Source organism: Melopsittacus undulatus, chromosome 8 (genome assembly GCF_012275295.1).
Source record: "Melopsittacus undulatus isolate bMelUnd1 chromosome 8, bMelUnd1.mat.Z, whole genome shotgun sequence".
Lineage (NCBI taxonomy): Eukaryota > Metazoa > Chordata > Aves > Psittaciformes > Psittaculidae > Melopsittacus > Melopsittacus undulatus.
In genome coordinates this window covers 46,990,649-47,011,277 of record NC_047534.1, presented here as the reverse complement: position 1 = coordinate 47,011,277, position 20,629 = coordinate 46,990,649, and the positions used below count along the sequence as shown (strand labels likewise).

Here is a 20,629-nt window from a genome sequence, read left to right as displayed (position 1 = left end):
TCCAGTTTTGTTGTAGAGCATCTGGGGGCAACAGGATGAGAGCAGTAGCTTTGCTGCATTGCTCTTTGAATCTCCCAGTTGCCACTGGTTGCCTTGCTGATGTTTTGTTCCAGTTTGAGTGTTAGGCTTGCTCACAGCTGAAAGGAAAAGCTGACTATGGGGTCCATGCAGTACAGCTTTGCTGAGGCAAAGCTTCATAACCCTCTGATGTGTTATTCTCATTTGGCTCGTCTCTTGCTAGTGAGAAACACTTCACATTTGGGGCTGACACTCTACACAAGCCCCAGGAAGAAGCCTACGCACTGGATTCCAAGGGACTGGATGAAGCAGATTGCACCATTTCCCATCACTCAAGAGCACCCAGCTGTAACCAGCACCCACACTGCACCTCCAATCCACTTTTAGGTGAGTCAAAATCCCAGAATATCAATTACCTAGTGGAAGGAAGCAATGAATTTCCTTCACACATCACCAGCTGGGACCAGGGACTGAAACCTTTTGGGAACAACCTCCAGATGGACATTAGCCTGGAACTGGAGTGCTCCCAAAGATTTGAGGGACTCCTCTGAGCCCTCAACCAAGGTGCACTTCTGGCTACCTATTTCTAACACAAGTATAAGCCACTACATCCCAAGACAGCTCTCAGTTGCACTAAATAACTTCTGCCATATCTGATGTTCAGTGTTGCTTTTACTTGCAATAAGGGTTAATGTAGCAGCTCCATAGCTCTGCAGCTACAGCTAGCTGCTTTTGCTGTAGGATCTTATAAAAAAGGACATAGGCCTCTGTTGATGCAGCTTAAAGATAGTCATGCTCACTTCTTTGGCTGGGCAGGTCATGCCTTCCTTTCATTCTCAACTCCCTAGGCTGTTGGCAAAAAAGAGAGGCAAGCCTGCATGACAAAGTGTGAAGCAGGTCTGCTGCAGAGCAGAGCTTATTAGTGCAGCTCGCCTGTCTCTCCCAGATATCACAGTTGTTTCCACATTTTGAAAGGCAATTAAAATCAACAGCACGTAACATATTACAGCTGTAGTAAACATTTCCCTCGGCGGTGGCAAACAGCCCTGGGAACTCTAAACTGGAAACAACAGCCCCTCCTCCTGTTTGCAATGGGGATACACACTGAGGTTCAACATAGCAGAAGTGATTTTCCTCCCAGTTTTCTGTTTGTCCTTTGTAAGCCATCTGGGAGCCACAACCTCCAGAGTATTGAATTTAGGAAAAATCAGTCCCCTCAGAAAACTGGGGCTTATTATTCTGGAGTTTGTGAAAAGCATAAACTCTGGTAGGACCAAGTATTAATCACGGATTGCTGAGAGGGATGCACGCCCTGCATAGTATTCATTCTCACTGGCTACAGGTTTGTCTGGTTAATCCCACACACTGATATTCATTAGCTAAAAGAATACACCCACAGCAAGGACAGAATGAATTTGCGGGGTTGTTAGTTGGCATAACTCCAGTGACTGTTAACAAGATTTCATTCGTTATGTACCAGTTGTCAGTCATAGCCCTGTACGTGATTTATAGGGAGATAAGCGCTATCATCATCTTGCAAAAAAAGATATAGAAGCAAAAAGTGTAGGGCTTGTCTGAGGCCACGGTGGAGCCAGCAACTGAAAATGTGACAGCTCCCAGGCCTGTATTTCTGAATGTAAATTGTCTGTTGGTGTTGGCCTTGTCTTACTTGTCACAACTCTTACAATGTGCCTTAGTTCACAAACAAGTCCTTTATTTGAAAATAACTTTTCACGAATGATGAGCCCTCACAGCCCATGTTACATGAACAGAAATGTGGCATGGCTCATGCTGTTACCCCTTTGCTCTTTGACCAGCTCCTCCTTGTTGAGTTTGTGTTATCTTGCGGGAGATTGCTGAGTTTTATTGAACGTGTACTCACAGAGACACTTCAGGAATGAGACTGTAAAGAGCTGTGATTTACCTAAGGAAGAAAAGACCCACATCCTGGTAGAATCCAAAGGCACAGCAGCCGTATGGGGGTGGGCAGGAGCTGAGGTCTCATCAGCTGCCCTGTGGTCTGTGCCTGGGGATGAACTGGGGCAGAGCCTGTGTTTTAGATTTACAGGAGTCTTGAGCTGCTATTAGGAAAGCAGAAAAACCAAACCAATGTAATTTGTACAGCATGCATAAGCTCATCATCAGTCGTATTTAAATGTTTCTGTCAGTATTTGCCCAAGTTTGAACAGGTTCTGTGCTTAAAACCTTTAAGTAACATTTCCTAGACTGATGAGGGCAGAAAGTGCAGCTCAAAAGAAGTCTCTGCCCTCTGAGATTGTGAACGTTTTACCCGTAAAAGTAACTCGTGTTCTGTCTTTGGCCACTCCTGAGCAGCAGACGGACACACAGACACACAGGCCCCAGTTCCTCGATCCTAGCAGGCTACGGGGCGCCCTCTGGCGGCGTCCTCCGGCACAGCCCTGCCTGTACCGAGCATCCCCCTTTCCCACTACTGCCTGGTACCACGCGGGTCTCACACTCGCATCCAAGTATTTCCATCATTCTTCCAGGAGTATGGAAGGTACTTGCTGTTGGGCTTCTCGCACTGGTCATTCTCACATATGTCAGGCATCCCTCTGGATCACTCTGCTGTTCAATATTGCTGCTTGTGCTATTACTGAACAGTGGATTTATGAAATCAGTGAGGCCTGTTTACAGCCAAGTGTCTTGTGGGACCAGAATTTAACATTTTAAGCCTGTTAGAAAGTGGTTAAGGGGATTGCATTACTGCAGATATGTGCGTGTTCTGAAGAGGGGAAGCTTGGAAACAGCTTTAAGGCTCTTTCAAGGCTTCAGAGGAAAAGAATGTATCAATATTCAAACCAAGCAACCGATCATACAAACAATTCTCTGAACGTGGTAGCCACTTTGATGTCTTAGGATGGGTTCCCTTGGTTTTCTCAAGGGTTACATACCTCTGCTGTGGGTTGTGATCAGTTTGCACAGGCCAAGCTGACAGCTGAAGGGAGCATTCAGAGCTCTGCTTGGCATCATGAGATCTTACCCAGCTCCTTCGGGAATTCTGCTCCTGAAGAACTGAGCAGAACCAGCTCAGTTCTGCCCAGTCCACGCGGCCTTCATACCCTAAGGCTCAGGCTGTGGGGTAGGAATGGTGGTGGGTGCTGCGTACAAGTTGGTGAGGGTCAGGCCAAGCCACTCAGTAACGAGGATGTTTCTACAGGTAGCACTGTCCCCAGTGTACTCTTAGGAAGCACATGGTGGCAGAAGGGATGTGAGGTACTCTGAAGAGCCATGTCACCCTGTTGTTCCAAGACCTACTACCCTGCTAGTCACTTAGCAAGTTTAAAGCTAGCTGGCTTGGTAAATTCCAGGGGAAAATACCAGGACTAGCTGCTTATGGCATTTATTAAAGTTGGGGTTTTTTTCTTTCTTCCTCTGAATCGCCTTGTTTTATATACAGGTTTCATATCACTTTCATTTGTTTCCTTTCTAATCTGAAGTGTCCCAGTTTACTGCATCTTCCCTGTTAGAGTGGTGTTCCATATATTTGGCTATCCTTGTTGCACACAGTAATGATCAGCTCGGAGTCCATCACTTCATACATGAAGTTTGGATTTTTTTTCCCCGCGAGCATCACTTGCCATTTACCAGCGATAAATGTTAGTGCAGGCAAAAGAGAAGCAGTGGAAAGTAGCAACAGGAGTGGGAAAGTATGGGATGTTGCCTCCTGGGGGCAGTGTGTGCTTGTGTAATTACAGTCACCACGCTCTCAAGTGCAAGCTGTGTGCTGCTTGTTTCAGGAACAACTCTTATGCTGGATCTACTTTCCCGTCGGATCTAGTCTGGCTCTTTACACCTCCTGTACTCATTAACAGTGAGGCCATCACTTGAGTAATTAAGTAAATGCTTTCCCCCGCCCCCCCACTTCCCAGTGTTTTGTCCCTTTAGACGTCTTTGGGGTGTTTTTTTCTTCTCAACACATAGGCATGTTGATTTTTCTCTTATTACCCTCTCTTAACAGAGAGCTATGTGGGAGGACCATATAGAGATCTGCCCTTCATGGCTGTCAGTAAAGGCTGTCTAGGCAAACTGCTAAAACCACTGGTTAGAGGTTCTGCTGCCTGTAGTGTGACACATGACAGAAGCAAATGGCACCATCAGCCTGGAAAACCTCAATTCACTTAATTCACCTCTCCTGGGTGCTGAAAGCTGTAGGTTTGGGTCTCTGATTCCTCTTCTGTTAGAGTGATCAGTGTTACAAACACAGTATAACATCATTATTTCCTGAAAAACACAAGAAATTAGTAATTGAGGTAGGTTGGTTGGTTTGTTGTGGTACATCTTCATGCTCAGGCATGTTTTGCAGCAGGAGCTTTCTGAGATGGGCACAAAAGGAATGAGTACCTCATAACTAGCCCAGCCTGATGCTAAATCTGCAGTAACTTTCAGGAAATAATACTGGGATCATGGGATGGACTTCCACATTTTCTCTTGCATCTTCCCCCCTCCTTGCCATATGTAGTATTAAAAGACTGTTTTAAATAGATTCTTAGAAATTAGCTTTGAAAACATGTACTTGGCTATGGTGTATATATCAGGTATTTTCCTCAAATATATTCGCAGGTATCTGTCAATTCTCCTTTAAACAGTAAAAAATTACTGTTAACGATAATTTCGTAATTGCCAAAAATCTCTTTAAACCTAGTAAACTGAATTTAAATGATGGTTTCTGCTTTCTCCATTGAGGTAAACGACACAGAAAAGGGAGAGATCTATATCTTCTGAGTCCTTTCTCTAAATAGCTTTTTGCCTTGATCAGGAGTTCTGCCTGTGTAATGAAGTCCAGGCATGACTTGTTATTCCAAGCCTCATTATTTAATTTTATTGTTGTACATCACTACAGAAATACGTGCTGACCTGTGCAAATAAGTAGCCAGAGGAGAGTTCTCCAGAGGAGAACAAAAGCAGAAATCTTAATGACAAGAGCAGGACACACAGCTGAAGATGTCTGGAAGAAATACAGTTTTGAAACGTGGGTAATTCATAGCCCCTTAAACTGGAAGTGTTCTCTTAGCTAACTAAACCACAGGATTAAAGTTTAAGATGACTGCTGTGGTGTGGTTTTAATCCTTGGGCAGACTAGAGTTGCTGGCAGCCGGGGTCCTCCCAGCTGGGACGGAGGTGTGTGTGTTCAGTCAGGCAGCCCTAGCCCGGGCTGTAGGTGAGGTACCTTCGCAGCGAGTGTTGGCAGCGGCTCTGCAGGGCGAGGGCAGCTGCTGCCGCGAGGTGTCTCTCGGCGATGCTTCCTTGAGGATGTCTGAGCATCGCAAACACCTGCCGGATGACCAGGGCTCATCCAGGGCAGCACGCAGCTCAGCTGACGGGCATCTCTCTACTGACATCTTTGGACTGTTAATGAAGACCCTGAAGCCATTTGGTTTGGACTGTCTTTCATGGTTTTGTGGTCTCCTGATGAAATTCCCTTTTCACTGCTGTCATAGGACTTGAGATCTTGCCATACTGATGCTTGTCTTATAAATGCTAAATGGATTAGCATAGATAAAATAGGAATGGATTGCTATTTCTCCCATAATAGACTTTTTTTTCCCCTGAGTCAGTAGTAGCAGCACTGTTCCTGTAGTCACTGGAATTTATCCTTTCTTACCTTCCACTCAGATGTCCCACATCTGTTCCCACTGTATGTAGCCTGTGTATTTTCCCCTGCTGCTTCTTAAATCTCTACTACTACAAAACTTCCCATATACATTACAGGACGGCCTTTACAGACCAAGAACTCAGGGGTGCCCCTCTTCCCTCTCAGTTGTGATGGATGGACTCACAGGGTATCCTCAAGCATCATTCCCAAAGGCACATGTGCCTCAAAATCGGATGATCTAGTCAGCCACATTTGTGATATTGGTCTTGGTAAATATGCTTTAGAAAAGGCTAAAGAAACTCTTTTCAGTTACCAAGAAGTGCATACAGTTCCAAGGGAAAAAGAGGATCGTACCCTCTAGACAAAAGGATGAAGATACAGATTGAAATAAGTAGGCAATATTTAGGCTTAGAGAATGTCTTAAGTTGTTGAAAAAAAAAAATGCTGCCATGCCATATTCTCAAAGCAAGAGAAATTTAGTCACACAGGAGCTCCCAAAGTTTTGTGTGTGTCTGTAAAACTGATTTCAGTCTGTAATGGTATTTTTTGTTCACTACATGCAATACAGCAAAGTTTTTAACTCCTCTGTTCTCCCTTGCCAATGGGAAGTGTGAGCTAGGAATAGGATTTTCAAGTCCTCGGCTGACATCATTCATTTGTCAAAGGAATTACCCCTCCTCCTGGGCTGACACCATCCAAGCCCTGGACTTGGGGGCCATCGTGGAGGCAGGGACAGTCCAGACTGTGCTTTCACCTACCGCCATGCCTGCCTAGGAGCAGAGACAGATGCCAAAGCTGAGACAGATGTTAGTTCTGTGGATTTATTTACAGCCAGCAGGTGTGATTCCTACAGGGAGCTCACTCTTCCTTTGAGAATGACAGCCCAGTGCTACAGCTGTGTGGGATCACAGACTGCAAACTTCCAAACTCACTCAGAGCCAGAAGCTAAATGAAGTTTGGCCCATAATTGTCTCAAGAGCATTAATTTTCTCACGTAAACATAAAATGCTTTGTTGCTCTTTCTCTTATGCACCCACTAGCCTGTTCTTTGCTGTAGAGAGCTCACTTTAAGTCAGTTCCTCACTATTGCCTCTGGATCTTTGGCCTTTATGTATTCTGACTTTTTTTTTGGTCTTGGAATATATATGTAAAAACATCTTTCAGCTTTCCTTTAACAGTTTATGGTATCTTTCTGCTTTTGTTCCCATTTATGGGACTGTAATACCTATGTAAGCATAGACTATGCACCATCCAGTTGCATGTAAACATGCACACCTCAGCATGAGTCACCTTATCCACATCTGTGTGACCAGAAACACAATCCTGCTTTGTGCATTAGCAAGCACTTCTGTGATTTGCAGATATCCAGAAAACAAACAGCCGCAAGCTAGCATCTTATTCTGCTGCTGAGATGTACTTTTCTCTGGCTTTTTTTGAATGTAACAGAAGGTCATTAAAACAGAAGTAATAACCCTCCTCTGCAGTGTAGAAATTCCTCTAGAAACTCTGAGGGCTTCTGAATGTGCAAATATTTGTGTTTCCACACAATCAGGTGTATTTGCCTCCTGCCCTTCAAAGGCAGGAAGTCTGTGTCACTGCGGACTCACAGTGAGAGTGAATTGTTAATGGGGATCCCAACCCAAACTGACAGATCTTGGGTGTAATTTTTTTAACCTGTCAAGAACAATCATTTCTTCTTTTGTGTTTTATTTTTATTAACAAGATACAAGGAACAAAGTACCCTCGGAAGAAGGTAACTTTCTAGAGCAGTAACATTCACAGCCACTCCCCAGAAAAGTGTCGCAGCAGCCTAATAAAGGTTTAGTGAGTTCTTAATTGTGAATGGCACTCCATGCTGAAGGCACAGTTTTGGGGAGAAATCTGGTGAGGGCTGTACATTTAATCAGAGTGGCACCATTGCATTGCCTTCACCCAAAATCAAGGTCAATAGGAAAGCGTCTGTATCTGTTCATGTTGGAGGAGCAACCTGAAATCTGCCTTTCCATGGTGATTCTATGACTGCACTCCTGTGAGGTCATGAGAGAGTCACCGTCCTGCTCTCTGCCTCATTTCTCTCATTGTAAAACATGATTTACTTCACTTATTTCCACAGGTTTTGTGGTTGTTAATGGGGAGTGTAAATTGCTGTTTTACTAGAGCTCTGGCTGAGAAATCAGGCCTGTCTTTCTCACTGTGTGTTCTCTGTCACATGCAGGCAACACAGCCCTGGAGAAACTGGAGAGTTCAGCTATGGGGTGGAGGCTTGACTGTGGTTCCCAAATACCCACTTGCTGTGCTTGCTGGCTCAGGCTGTGTTTGTAAACACTCACAGGCCTTCTCCTTTGGATTGTTCCGTGGAGCCAGATTTTCTTTTGATGTTAAACAAGATGTGTGTGTTAATTTATTTTACTCAGCTTAGGAAATTGCTGCCAATGTTCTTTGAAGAGTCCTGTGAGCCATCTCTCATCTCACATAAACATTCAGGCAATTTTGGTTAAAGTGCTTATTTTTTTTAACTATGCATAAATGTTAATCTGGCTGGTTTACAGCAGAGAAGTTTTACAGGCTCCTTTAAAAATGTCTAGGTCATGTTTAAACAGTTACTGTTTAAACAGAGGAGATGAGGCACTGGACCAAGAGGATTTGGAGATGAAAAAATGAAAACCGGTGTTTTCTGCTAACAGGTGTTATTTGAGAGTTTAGCGCTGGTAAAAGTGATGGTGAAGTACTTCAGAGACCGATTGCTTTTGCATCTACTACTTTGTAATTGTACCATGGACATTGTTAGTGAAAATACACCCTTCCTGCCTTAGTCCTAAATTGAAAGGACTTCTGCTGATGACAGGAAAGTGCAGGCTCTCTAAATGCTGACTTCCTGAGACTGCTAGGGGGGCCAATTCATGCCAATTACCGCAGTGATGTTTGTGATGATGAAGTATACTACTTCCTGGTTTACAGTGGTCCAGGAGGCTGTGATGATTAAATGTTGCTTGTGAGGTCTCCCACATTCAGCATCATCTCTCAGGAGAAAAACGATTGAGAATCCCAGTGCTGGATGATTCTGCCTATGATAATGCTGCACTCCCACCTGGGCAAGGAGCACAGGATGCTTCTTTTCAAAATCCAGAACTGCAAGTTTGACAAAAATATTCAAGCCTTATGGAATGCTCTTAAGTTTCATTTAAACTAGAAGAAAGCAAAGGTGTATATATTTTAAATAACTTTCTCTTTTTGTGACAGCATTAAGTAACCCTGGTCTTGGTTTGATGTTTAATTGGTAGGGTGTTACGATGTGAGAGCTGATGTAGTTCAAACCAATCAGTCTATCACTTGCTACTAGACATGTACAGTATTTTACCAAACAAGACCAGACAGATGTCTTGTTCTGAAGAACCAGCAGTTTGAGACTGATCTTTCAGGATTCTATATGATGCCAAATGCTCCAAGGAAATGATTTGGTCTCTTTGTAATCTCAAGTGTCTGCATACATTTTAGTGTAGGTTTGGAGTCTAGCGCTCTTATACTAGGACAACAATCCAGGCTTTTACATCAAGACCTAACTGAGAGCTTAATTGAAAAAGTTTAGTATCTCCCCAAGGACTGTGCCATAAATTCAACTGAGATGACAAGAGGAAGGAATTGGAAGATGGATAGTGTGAGAATAGATGAAGTTTATCTTTCATTTGAGTTGAATTCAAACAGAGCTAGTAATGGTGAAATGTTGTGATGACTTTGGTGGTGAGAGTTAAATTGGAGGTTTTCCCAGTGATCTGTGCTCCATTTTAAAAAGCAAAGAAACAAAATTAGTTGTAGCTGGCACGAAATGCAAATCTTTTTTTATTTTAGCAGTAGCAATAGATGGCAATGACTGATCCACAGCAACCAAACTGCTCATTTTTCATTCCTTTTGGTTATGGGTGGCCCACAGCAATGAGGGAGTTGCTTGTTCATATTCTTCTTAACACTGTGAAAGACAGCATTCAGCTCATGAGGACTGTCCATATGCCATCTTTTTTGTAGTATTAGCCTTCCCCTGACAGAGACCTCATTTTAAAAATGAGGGAGACATTCACCCCAGGATGTGGTATTAGTTTTCAGTCTTCATTCAGTAATCAATACCATTCAGTATGGTGTATGTATAATGCCACACATTTTAAGTTGATGGAGGTATCTGGGATGTAGGAAGAAATCTGTGTTCACCCTTTACATAACAGTCATTGAGTCATTAAACAAACAGTGTGAATCTTAAAATAGCCCATAGACATTCCACCACAATGGCCATATTCAAATGAATGTTCAAGATGTGTCCTCTATCATATAGGCACACAGTAACCCTTTGGTGACAGTAGAGCCACCTGAAGACAGTATTAAGCTACACTTGGCACCGGACACACAGAACTGTTCACTTGGCCTGGTGAAGCAAAAACATCTTCTATTCTGTCATCCATCCACCAAGGGAGGCAATAGACATGAAACCTTTTGAGGCTAAGCTCATCTGAGGGTGATTTCAACATACCAGTTATTGTTAATAGCTAATTATTAGGGCAATTCATGGAACCTGACCTTGTTGCCATATAAATGGTGGGAAACTCTGCTTTTCACCTGGTGTTAATCAGGTTATGATTTATGATTTAATATTGACATCAGCCACTTTTAAGAAGATAGGAGTAAAAACTTGACATTCTTTGAAAGCAGTACTACTGATATTGCTATAGGGGCTTACTGATACATTTTAAAGGATAGTTTAGATATGATAAAAGCATAAATATTTTCTGGAACTGCTCAGTTATGCCAGCAGTCAGTAGACATTGCAGCTCAGCATTCAGAAATTGTTTGGTGGTGTCCCTCTAGCAAAGAAAACTTCAAAGAAGAGGCTGGAAAGGCTGCTTTTCTGGAGCTCTCTCGATTTCTAAGCCAGAGCTTGGGCTTATATTGGAGAGACTCAGATTTTCATGAGATAAGAAACGTAAATTCAGGGTCTGCAGGTGAAGTACTCAGCTCTTCAAGACTGTCCATGTTTTATCTTCCACCAGGCTTTGTCTGTATCATGTGTATTTGTGCAGAAATCCAGAACAGGCTATGAAATCGGTCAATAAACCTGGTATTGATCCCTCAGTAAAGGTAGATTATGGCTTCAGAGAAAAGACTCTGTGGAGGGAGCTTATAGCAGCTAAATGAGCTGAATGTGTACCAAATGCTTCCCTTTCCTAGTTGGGAACCTAACCTGAACTTCCGACACCAACATCACAAGTACTTCAAGCTGAGATGAAAATGTCTCCTGCCTAAGAGGCTCACAAAGATCCCAGTGAATGGTGTGTGTCCCCATGAGTCACTGTGGGAGCTGGGGAACCAGGCAGGCCACCAGCTGAGCATACAGGGCCTGCCCAGGGCACCCAGGCACCAAGACCCTGCCAGACCACAGCTACCCCCTCCTGTGTTTGAACTGCCCTGGGGGCACTGACCCCCAGCTCTGGAGAGCAGGGATGTATAGAACAGGGCTGGCCATTTGGACATATCTACTGGTCCTGTCCCTTAACAGGAGAGAGCGCTCAGTGCTACTAAAATAGAACCAATTTGCAATGATATCAGGTTATATGTTTTATGAGCCATATAATTAACATGCGACACTCAGTGCCATGGGATATTATTGACTTAGTAGCTTAGTAAGTATCAAAAAGGATTAAGCATTGACATAAAGCAGAATAGCATGTGCACTGACACAAGCTAGGATCAAAATTACAAGGGCTACCAACCCTTGTGCTTCAGGGCATATTTTGATCATCAGCTTGGGGCCAGAAGGAAAGCTACTCTCTAATTGAGCAGTACACAGGATGCATGTGGGTTACAGTTATACATATTTCTATGGGCCTTTTCCATTCCTTTCCCTTCTCCATCTCTCTCTTCCTTTTATCCCCTTCTGTTTCCCCTCCCTCACATTTGTCGTCTGGAATAGGTCACTACTGAAGACAAGACACTAAATTAGATGGATGGCTGAATAGTCTGTACTAATAGGGTAATTTAATGTTTGCTTCTCTCCAGAACCCTCAACGTTTATTTCAAATATAAATTTTATATTCACTTACTAAAAAGCTCCTGCCCTTCCAACCTTCCTTCTATGCATGCTACTTTTTGGTTTTATCAGCTACACCTACAAATCCAGTTAGGCTCATTTGAATCATGAATTTTCAGAGGTAACACATGAACCTCAGTTTGGGAAAAGGACGAGAACAACCAGGCACATTAAAGGCCCCTGATTTATCTGATTTATAAACAGAATGGACAGCAGAGGCATAGAGAAGAAAATTACTTGCTTCTTTGTGGGACCTCAAGGTAATAGCAGAAAACCAGAGAACGTCTATTTCAAAAATATGCCTACTCATTTCATTTGTTGCTGATTTCTTTTTTGCTTCTTGCCTTCACTCTTCCAGACTGATTCCTAACTCCACCCATCCTTGCCCTTCCTGGGTCCTTTATTTTTGCTGACACCTTCTCTTCATACCTGACGCTAGCCAGAGCTGCTCCACTTAGCTCACTGATACCTACTGCCCTTTGGTTTGCTCAGACTTGCTGGAAAGACCCTGTGGTGCAGGTTCTCCAGCATCTTTCACATTTTCCACAGTGGGTTGAACTCCAGTTAGTTTCTGTGAATTCATTTTCTAGTCCTTTACTCAGCTTCCCTAAAGACCAAAGCTTTGTGTTATTGTCTTCCCACAGACATTCTTCAATATGCCAAAGTTGACCTTAGGCTCCATGGACAGATGGGGCCTGATCCAAAGTCCATTAACATCAGAGGAAATGTCCATTTTACACCCATGGGCTTTGCATTAAATGCCTTGCATTTTACTTACCTTCTTTGGTGCCTCTTAGCTTCAGTTATTAAAATCAGATTAATCCCCCGCAGATCCCTTACAGTTCCATGTACTGTATAAACCAACCTGTGCTGCTTCAAAAGATGGAGACCACAACTGCTACTCTGCTAACATGAAATCTGCAACTAACTAATACTAAAAGGAAGGTGTTACTTCCTGATTTCCATCCTGCATAACTGAGGTCAGAATTTCACTCACTGATCATTAGCTGAATCTTCCACTACTAGTGCACAGGCTCTCTCAAAACCATTTCCTACTCTTCAGATATTTTCTGGTCCCTATAACATTATTCTGACCAGACACCGTTCAAGATTCACGCTGTTTGCAGTTTTACCCTCAGTACAAGTAGACTGCTATGTCAGCCAGAACATCAATACTTCTTTCTGTTGACATAATACTCTCTTACCCATATTGCCACCCTCCTCCTGCTTCATTTTGTCTACATTCCTGTTGAAAACTCTACTCCCATAATTTAGTCTCCCACTCAATACTTGGTTTAATCAAGTCTGTCACTCAATTTATATCTCACTTCTTGCTTAACACAAGTTTCTCAGTTAGCAATCTGTTTCTGTAGCACTTGCTATGCATAACACATGGTTAGCTTTCCTTTCTACACTTGCTTCTCTGTTTCCTTTCTCATTTCCAGGCCTCACTTTTCCTTGTAACACATGAAGATGAGAGACTTCCTCTTCTGTCTCCCTTTTTTTAATGTTCCTTATGTATTTTACAAGTTCACTGCAATCAGGGCTACTTAAATATCATGGGGTGCTTTGCATAGGGCATGAAACAGTCTTCAGGTCCAGTTAAAATGATTTTCAACTGCAGAGCCTCACTCAGTTTAATATGTAGCTTTAGGTAAACCTCTCCTGTTGCTGTATTTCTTTGTTGTAGCTTATACCCCTTACCATCTTCATCATCTTTGCTTGGTTTGTAGTGACATGGGACAAATGCACAAAAGTTAGATTCTTTCCCTGGCTGCTCATTCAGCACAATGTGCTAAAATCTGGTCTTGAACATCCATCCTCAGTTTTTGTGTTAAGGAACAAAGAGCAGAGCAGAATCCTGTTCCAGTTGCTCTATATGTTCTGCCATAGGGGCCTGGGGTTGCATACATCTTGACCACATCACCTAGTGTAACCACAACAGAAATTTAGCACCTCACTTTTCCTGCATGAAGAACATCCAATGTAATTTCGGACAGTAGAAGTGCACTGAAGGTTGCCCATCAGCAATATTGGCCACCACCGCATCTCCCACAGGAGTCTGTTACTAGACAGTGCCCCCAGTAAGGACTGTGGAGTAAGTACTGCTTTCCTCCTCGGCTGCAGCTCTTCTAGTTTTTAGATAAACTGATGGACTGCTGATTGAGGCTGTTGGGTCAGTTTTAGCTGGACAGGAGGCAGGTTCACTGATCAGCACCTGTTGGATAAATCATTTGTTGGTTCTCTGAATTCTTCTGCTGGGTCAGCAGATTTCCAGGTTTAAATCCTGGCACAGTGTAAGTCGCAGAATGCTGTTGTTTCATAATCACCTTCTAGAAGTATTGCTTTGTTGTAATGCTACTGTTCTGTTGCCCTACTTATGGTGTCTACTTTCAGCAGAGGCTGGTGAAATTTTGCCTACTGCATCACTGAGGTGTAGACTTTGCCGCACTGGTCTGGCTGTATTTAACCTGGGGATGGGGAGCGGGGGGGGGGGAATATGTTGGTGGCTGCTGTCACTGCTTTTTATATGATTGAATAACACGATGCTTTCATAGGCTAGTCCTAAAGCAGGAATACACAGTACAGCACTTTCTGTTTTCGGATCAGTTTGATACTGTTCCTGGCTTATGGTACACTTATCTGTCTCTCTGTATGTTCTTAGCACAGCTTGTGCTCCCAGTCTGCAGGGGAGGCCGGAGCAGCCCTTCCCTCCTGGGCTGGATCCGTGGCTGCCCTATATAAATCTGCATATTAAGCAGATTTGGCAATTGTTCAGACAGAGAGAGACTCACTTAAGTAAAAGGTGAAAATAAACTTGTTTGTAAAGGCCCTGCAGACAGCGCTCTCAGATGGTATGCTATTAAAGGCAGAACAGAGGCTGGTTTGTTTTCTTTTGCAGCTGGAGACCGATGATTTGTTTGCCTGCTGCGTCCAAGTCCCATCACCATAAACCATACGTGTGTGCGAATGCCGGGTCTCCTTCGTTAGTAGTTTTAAGGCACTTGGAGTGTTTCTGCTCTACCTCTGCACCAGATGGTTCATTTCCTTGGGGACTCCCACATGCACCCTCGGGCTCGGGCGGCCTGGGAGCGCGGCTGGCACGGGAGGAGGACACAGGGCTCTGCTCCCGAGCGACGGGTCCCTGCGCGGGCGGCGGCTTCTGGCTGCGGTCGGCAGCGGCCGCGACCTCCCTCTTCCTCTCCGCGGCACCGGCTGCTCCGCCGGCCGAAGCACGACACCGGGCAGCCGGTGCCGGCAGGGCCGCGGCAGGCAGGGCACGGGTCGCCCGGCATCAGCCCAGCTGACGTGCGCCGGGGCGAGGGCGGCGGCCCCCCCGCTGCACGCAGGAAGTTTATCCGGCCGCGGAGCTCTCGGCCCCGGGCGCTGCGGCCTCGGCCCGGCGCCCCCCGCGGGGGGAGCGAGAGAAACACCGGCGGGTGCGCGGGGCCGGGGCTGCCCTCCCGGCTCTGCGGGTGCCAGCGGAGCGCAGCGAGGGGAACGGGGCCGAGCCCGCCGCAGTCTGCCCCTTCCCTCTCCCCGTGCGCGGGGCCGCTGACTGCAGTGCCCGCTCCGGCGAGGGGGGGAGGCGGCCGCGCCCCGGCTGCAGCCCCTGCGCTGGCAGCGGTGTCAGCGGCGGCGCTGCGGGAGCCCCGGGAGCGCCCCCGGCGGTCACACCCCGCGGCGGGCCGGGGCCGGCGGAGGGAGGGGGCCGGCGCGGGGTGTCTCCGAGCCAGTTCTCGCGGTGCTGGCCAGGCTCAGCCTCCTTCCCCTCCCCGGCGAGCGGTGACTGTGCACGGCGGAGTGGGGAGCGCCGAGCCGGGCGCGGGGGGAGCCCGCGCCGCCCCAGCGAGCCAGGAGGGAGGCCGCCGAGCAGCGCGCCCGCCCGGCCCGTCCCGGCCGCCCTGCCCCATGCCCCAGCGGCGCTGAGCCTCCCGCAGCCCGAACATGGCCACCACGGCAACGTGCACCCGCTTCACCGACGAGTACCAGCTCTACGAGGAGCTTGGCAAGTACGGAGCCCGCTGCGCTCCCCGCGCCGCGCCCCGCCGCTCGCCCCGGCCCCGGGACCAGCCGGCACTGCCGGGGAGCCCTGTGCCGGCCACCCCGCTCTGCCCGGAGCCGGAGGAGGATTAGCTGTAGCTTTGTAATCCCGCTCTCCGACCCCGCGGCAACGCCGCTGGAAGGAAAGGTGTTTCTGCGCCCCGGGGTCGTCCCCGCCGCCGCAGGGGTTGTCCCCGCAGCCGGCCTCGGGCTGCGCGCTCCTGTTGCACCCCGGGACTTTCCCTCTTTCCCCCTTGCCCTCCTCAGGACCAGGCTGCCGCGTTCTCTTCCCCTCACCGTCTCCCTGCTGCACGCTGCAGTTCCCTTCAACTGTTTCTGCGCTGGGACACAACATTCTTACCGCCACTCTGCGATGCTTCAGTCCCCACTTCCTTGTCCCTGTGAAAGGACCAGGCGCTGCTGCACCGCGCTTCTCCCTCTCTCTCCTTCCCTCCCTCTCTCCGCACTTGTCTCTGCATTGACAGACCTGCTGCTGCACCCTAGGACGGGGCTTTGCAGGGGCACCCCGCGGGACAGGAAAAGCGGCGTAGCAATGGCCGGGGTAGGACGTGGGGACAGTGCTTTCCTGGGTGCTGCTGCTCTCCCCCTCCCTCCCTCCCTGCACCAACGGCTGGGCTCTGCTGCATCTCTTCCCTCCAGCCCGGCGTCCCCGTCCCTCCTCACGCTGCTGCAGCTGTGTGTCACTGAGCCCGGGCCCCGGTGCTGGTGCTCACCTTGCTGCTCATTGGTTTGTATGTAGAGGTTGAGGAAGGGGAGAAAAAGGCAGGACTCTGCAGTATCGTGAGGATTCAGGCTATTTTAGGCTCTCTGTAGAGCTGACTGTCTTGTGGGGTCCTTGTGCAGGTTCTGTTCCTCTTTCTTACACTTAAAATATGTACATTTGTCCTTAGACGCAGGTTCACATTCCTGGTCTGAAGGACTTGAAATTTTCTGCCAGTTTTCTCTTATTTGTCCTTATCAGATCTTTCCTGTAAAGCCAATTGTTATTCTTTTCCCACTCTGCTTTATTGTGGGTTTTGTGTTTGGTTTTGATTTGTTTTTAAACAGAAGGAACTGCTTTTAAGCACTCAACTGTGTAGTCCTGTAGATTCCGAGTCCCTATCTTTTCACCTTGGAGTCTTGTAGTATCTATTTTTTTCCTCACAGAAATCCTTCTTCCTTCTCTCTCAGACCTCTTCTCCAGGTGGCTCTTTGGAATAGCTGTATTAATATCAATAATTCCAGCTTGAGAAAATGTACGAAGCTTTGTAGCTTCCTGCGTGCTTCGTTAATGTGTATGTGCTTATCCCCATTTTGTAGGTGGGTAGGGAGATGTAAGAGAAGTAGTTACTTCTGCAAAGTGTTGCAGCGATTTTGAGACCAAGCTGGCACTTGAACATGGGAGAGATGAGTCCTGGTTGTCTGATATAACTGCTGAGGATACTGTCTGTGGGAGGTGGACTTATTGTCAAGTGTTTGCAGCATCGTCTCCCGTTCATCAATCCCTTCACGTCCTGTTTCTGTGCCTGTATGAGTCCTCTCTCCCTGCACGCTGTGCTGTTCTTACTGTGCTGGCTGGGAGGGGGCTTCAGTGCCATATAGACTAAGTGCCATATAGACTAGGTTATATTTGTTGATCAGACAGCATGTGCTTTTCTTCAGTTTTCATATGTCCCTTCCATCCTCTGCATGTCTTCTGTCCTTAACCCGGTCCTCTCTGAGGTTAGACATTGCTACAGTTGTATTCTCGTTTTCAGTTTCAGAGCTCCTACCCTCTTTATTTTTTTTCCAGGGGAGCCTTTTCTGTGGTCCGCAGATGTGTAAAGAAAAGTTCATCACAGGAATATGCTGCAAAAATCATCAACACCAAAAAGCTGTCAGCCAGAGGTTAGTCTCTCGATGTTCCTTTCTCCCTTCAATGAGCAGAAAATACTTTGCTGGAGTTGAAGCTGTGATAAATGTAAGGGATCTGCCGCCGCTTGTCTCAGTCATTATTTCAGCGTTACAAAGTAATTGAGTTGTGTGGCAAAGAGCAGGTTGCAAGGAGGTGTTGCAAGATGATAGAAACATTCCTGTATCTGGAAATGGGTACTCTGTGGCATTGTCGTTTTTCTTTTGAGGTCTTTCTTCTGCAAGCCTAGCCAGAGGTATGTTTATGGGAGATGTATTGATGTATGTGTGTACCGATCACTCATAATAAAGAGAAGTGTTGCAGACGGATTTTGGCTAGGAGATCTGTCTTACCTGAAGAGATGTGATTATTCTTTTTTAAGGATACATGCTATATGCCTTGCTCCTTTCATACAGTAGTCAAATGTGGTGTGTTTGGAAACCAGCAAGTTTGCTTTCAAAGGCAGAAGTAGGTTGAGTGCAGAAATCTTGCAAATTTAACTTCTCAATAAATCAGAACAAGCATTTGTTGCTTTTGTTATTCCTGCAGACTTAAAAACCTGAAACCAGACTGAAGATTTATTTTTCTTATCAAAAGACTAAACTCTTCCCCCAAGCTGTTGGTCTTCTGTTTTCCAGAGATGCACAAAGGGTAGTGTAGCTTGTAGTATGCAGGGAATGTGTATCTTCTAGCATGTAGCAAATCTCTTACAGGGATTAGCTGCTTCAAGGGTGAAGTGGATGAGGGAGAGAGTGAGAGAAATCGAACTGCAGTACAAGATGCTGAAAGCAGGCTGTGCAACAAGTTGAGATGCCAGAGGTGACTGTTTTCTAGAAGAGGTGAACAAGACAAGATCAAAGTCCTTTAGAGACCTTTCAGATTTGATGAAATTAATATATTAGGCCCTTGACTGTCTTGCTAGTTGAATAGATGGTTTAGTAAGGAGGATGACTGAGAAATAAAAGGAAAGACAAGAGGAAGCAGTGAATGATCTTGATGAATGACTTAGAAGTAAAGAATGCTTTGCCTAATCCCTATAAAAGAGAAAAATAGAATATGTATTATTTTTGCTGGCATATGAAATGTGACGATAAGAGCGGAAGACAGCTTGAAGAATGGTGAAAAATTTCCATTTAGTGTGGTTAGCATGGAGAAGAAGTCTGAGAAATCGAGAGTGCCATGCTGTGAAGGTTGGTTTGTTTCTTCTTTCTTGACTTGGGGAAGCAAGTGTATCCAATAATGTGTTGTTTCCTGAGTGAGGTTGTTTTGGGGAGCAGCCTGTGGAGCTCTAGATTGTTTAGTTGGTGGCTGCAGATCCTGTTAGAATTAGCATTCCTCCATAGTCAGGTGACAGTGCCTGCTGATGTAGGTGGGATATCCAATCTCTTGAGTTCAAAATTAGTTCAACTTAATATGGGAGAGGTTTGAAGGGTGGCTTTACTCTGCTGACGGCCATTAATGCCGTGTTCACTCTGCAGAGTTCCCCGTCCATCCTGTAGCGAGGACTAAGTCTCAGGAGAGCCATCTTCGGAGACACCAGTAGCTTGATAAACTGGTTTCAAATGCGAAACCATTTTCCTGCAAAGAAGGTGGTATTGAAGTTAACTCTAAAGATGAGAAGAATGAGCAAAACTGCAGAATCAGTTCAGTTGAAAGAAAATTCATGAACATACTAACAGAATATGTCATAGAAGTACTGATTGAGTCAGTTTTTAAGTGTTCGGACACCTAGTGAATTACAGAGGAAGGGATACATAGATTCTGATTGTTTCTCATATTAAGGTGATGACACTGCTATGACCCAGCAAGTAGGAAGAATAAGTTCGGGTGAATACAGGCCATGTTTTGATCTTCTATTTACTTTCTAGATTTCACACATTCCTATAAATAAAATACATTGAGGATACTAGCCTGGTCCTCAGCTACGTAACTTGAAGCAGCTAGCAGTGACTTACAAAGGTATTGGTTAGGTAGAGGGCAAGTGTGAGGAGAGCCAAGAAAGGAAATGGATGTTTCTGCTAGTTCAGAACAATATCTGAAACAAGGGACTGATCAGATTTCGTTGAAGTCTTATCTGAGGACTAAAGAATGTGCATTTACAGTGAAAAGTGAATGGTGGCTTCAGCTGAATATATAGGTTCCTCAGTTATTCCAGCTGTGTTTGCTGATAGCTCAAGTGGTTAGTACAAAAAGGGACTGAATATAGTGATAGGAACTTAGTGAATTCACCTTGGAATAGGTCTTTAAAGCACTGAAGGAGAAGTGCATGCTATTTAGACACTGCAGCTGTAAATCAGTGATTAGGGAGATTCGATTCAGCAACCTGAAAATGAAAGTCTCCGGGAAAGGCATTTTAGAAAGCTGTCTCCCACAGGAGGAGAATTACGGCATTAATTCTGCAGTATCCTGGATATGTGTTGCCTGATGCTTCCTTTCCCTGAGCTGGCACTTCTTCCCTGGGGGTTACGTCTCTGCCCAGCAATACAGACAGACAAGGCTCTCCTGCATGCCCAACTACATATGTGTCTGTAGTGTAGGTTAACCCACCCTCTTGACCTGCCTCCCACGTTGTTGGCTTTATTCTAGGCTTGGTCACAGGGCCAGAATATTTAATCATGTGGGGACAGCCTGCTCTTCTCCAGCTTAAGTTTAGCTACATCTAACATTTTGTACCTTCTCTAGCAGAATTTGAACCTGTGTAGATACCTCATGTAGTAACTGCTACTTCAAGAGCCAGCATCTTGCTGCTGCTGTGTATATGTCCAGCCCATTGCTGCTTCAGAGAAGTTTTGCCTGCTGTAGTGCTTCCCTAGTTTATGTACAGGGAAGGGGTAGTGAAGCCCTTCTCTCTTCCATGGTACTTCTTGTTACCTTTATTTTTTAAGACTCTTGATAAATACTAGGTAGCCAGCTGAAAGTGCTGAACAGCTTGCTGTATGTAGCAGAAAATGAGGAAGAGGAACACTTTACGGTGAATTGTTTTATTTCA

General features: G+C 45.6%; 1 protein-coding gene across 6 annotated transcripts in view; it reads left to right on the top strand.

Annotated features, from left to right (window-relative positions):
- Nucleotides 1-287: 287 nt before the first annotated feature.
- The window catches only part of CAMK2G (calcium/calmodulin dependent protein kinase II gamma), a 139,721-nt gene continuing 119,379 nt past the window's right edge, over nt 288-20,629 (top strand). For 3 of the 6 annotated variants that reach the window (XM_034065069.1, XM_034065068.1, XM_034065067.1), the window contains exons 1-2: nt 15,542-15,718; nt 17,542-17,636. In XM_034065069.1, coding sequence (XP_033920960.1) covers nt 15,654-15,718; nt 17,542-17,636 — 160 coding nt within the window. In that variant the 5' untranslated portion in view covers nt 15,542-15,653. Of the gene's footprint in view, nt 406-15,525; nt 15,719-17,541; nt 17,637-20,629 lie in introns of those variants that run through there. The other 3 variants (XM_034065070.1, XM_034065066.1, XM_031052328.2) reach the window with 2 other exon arrangements.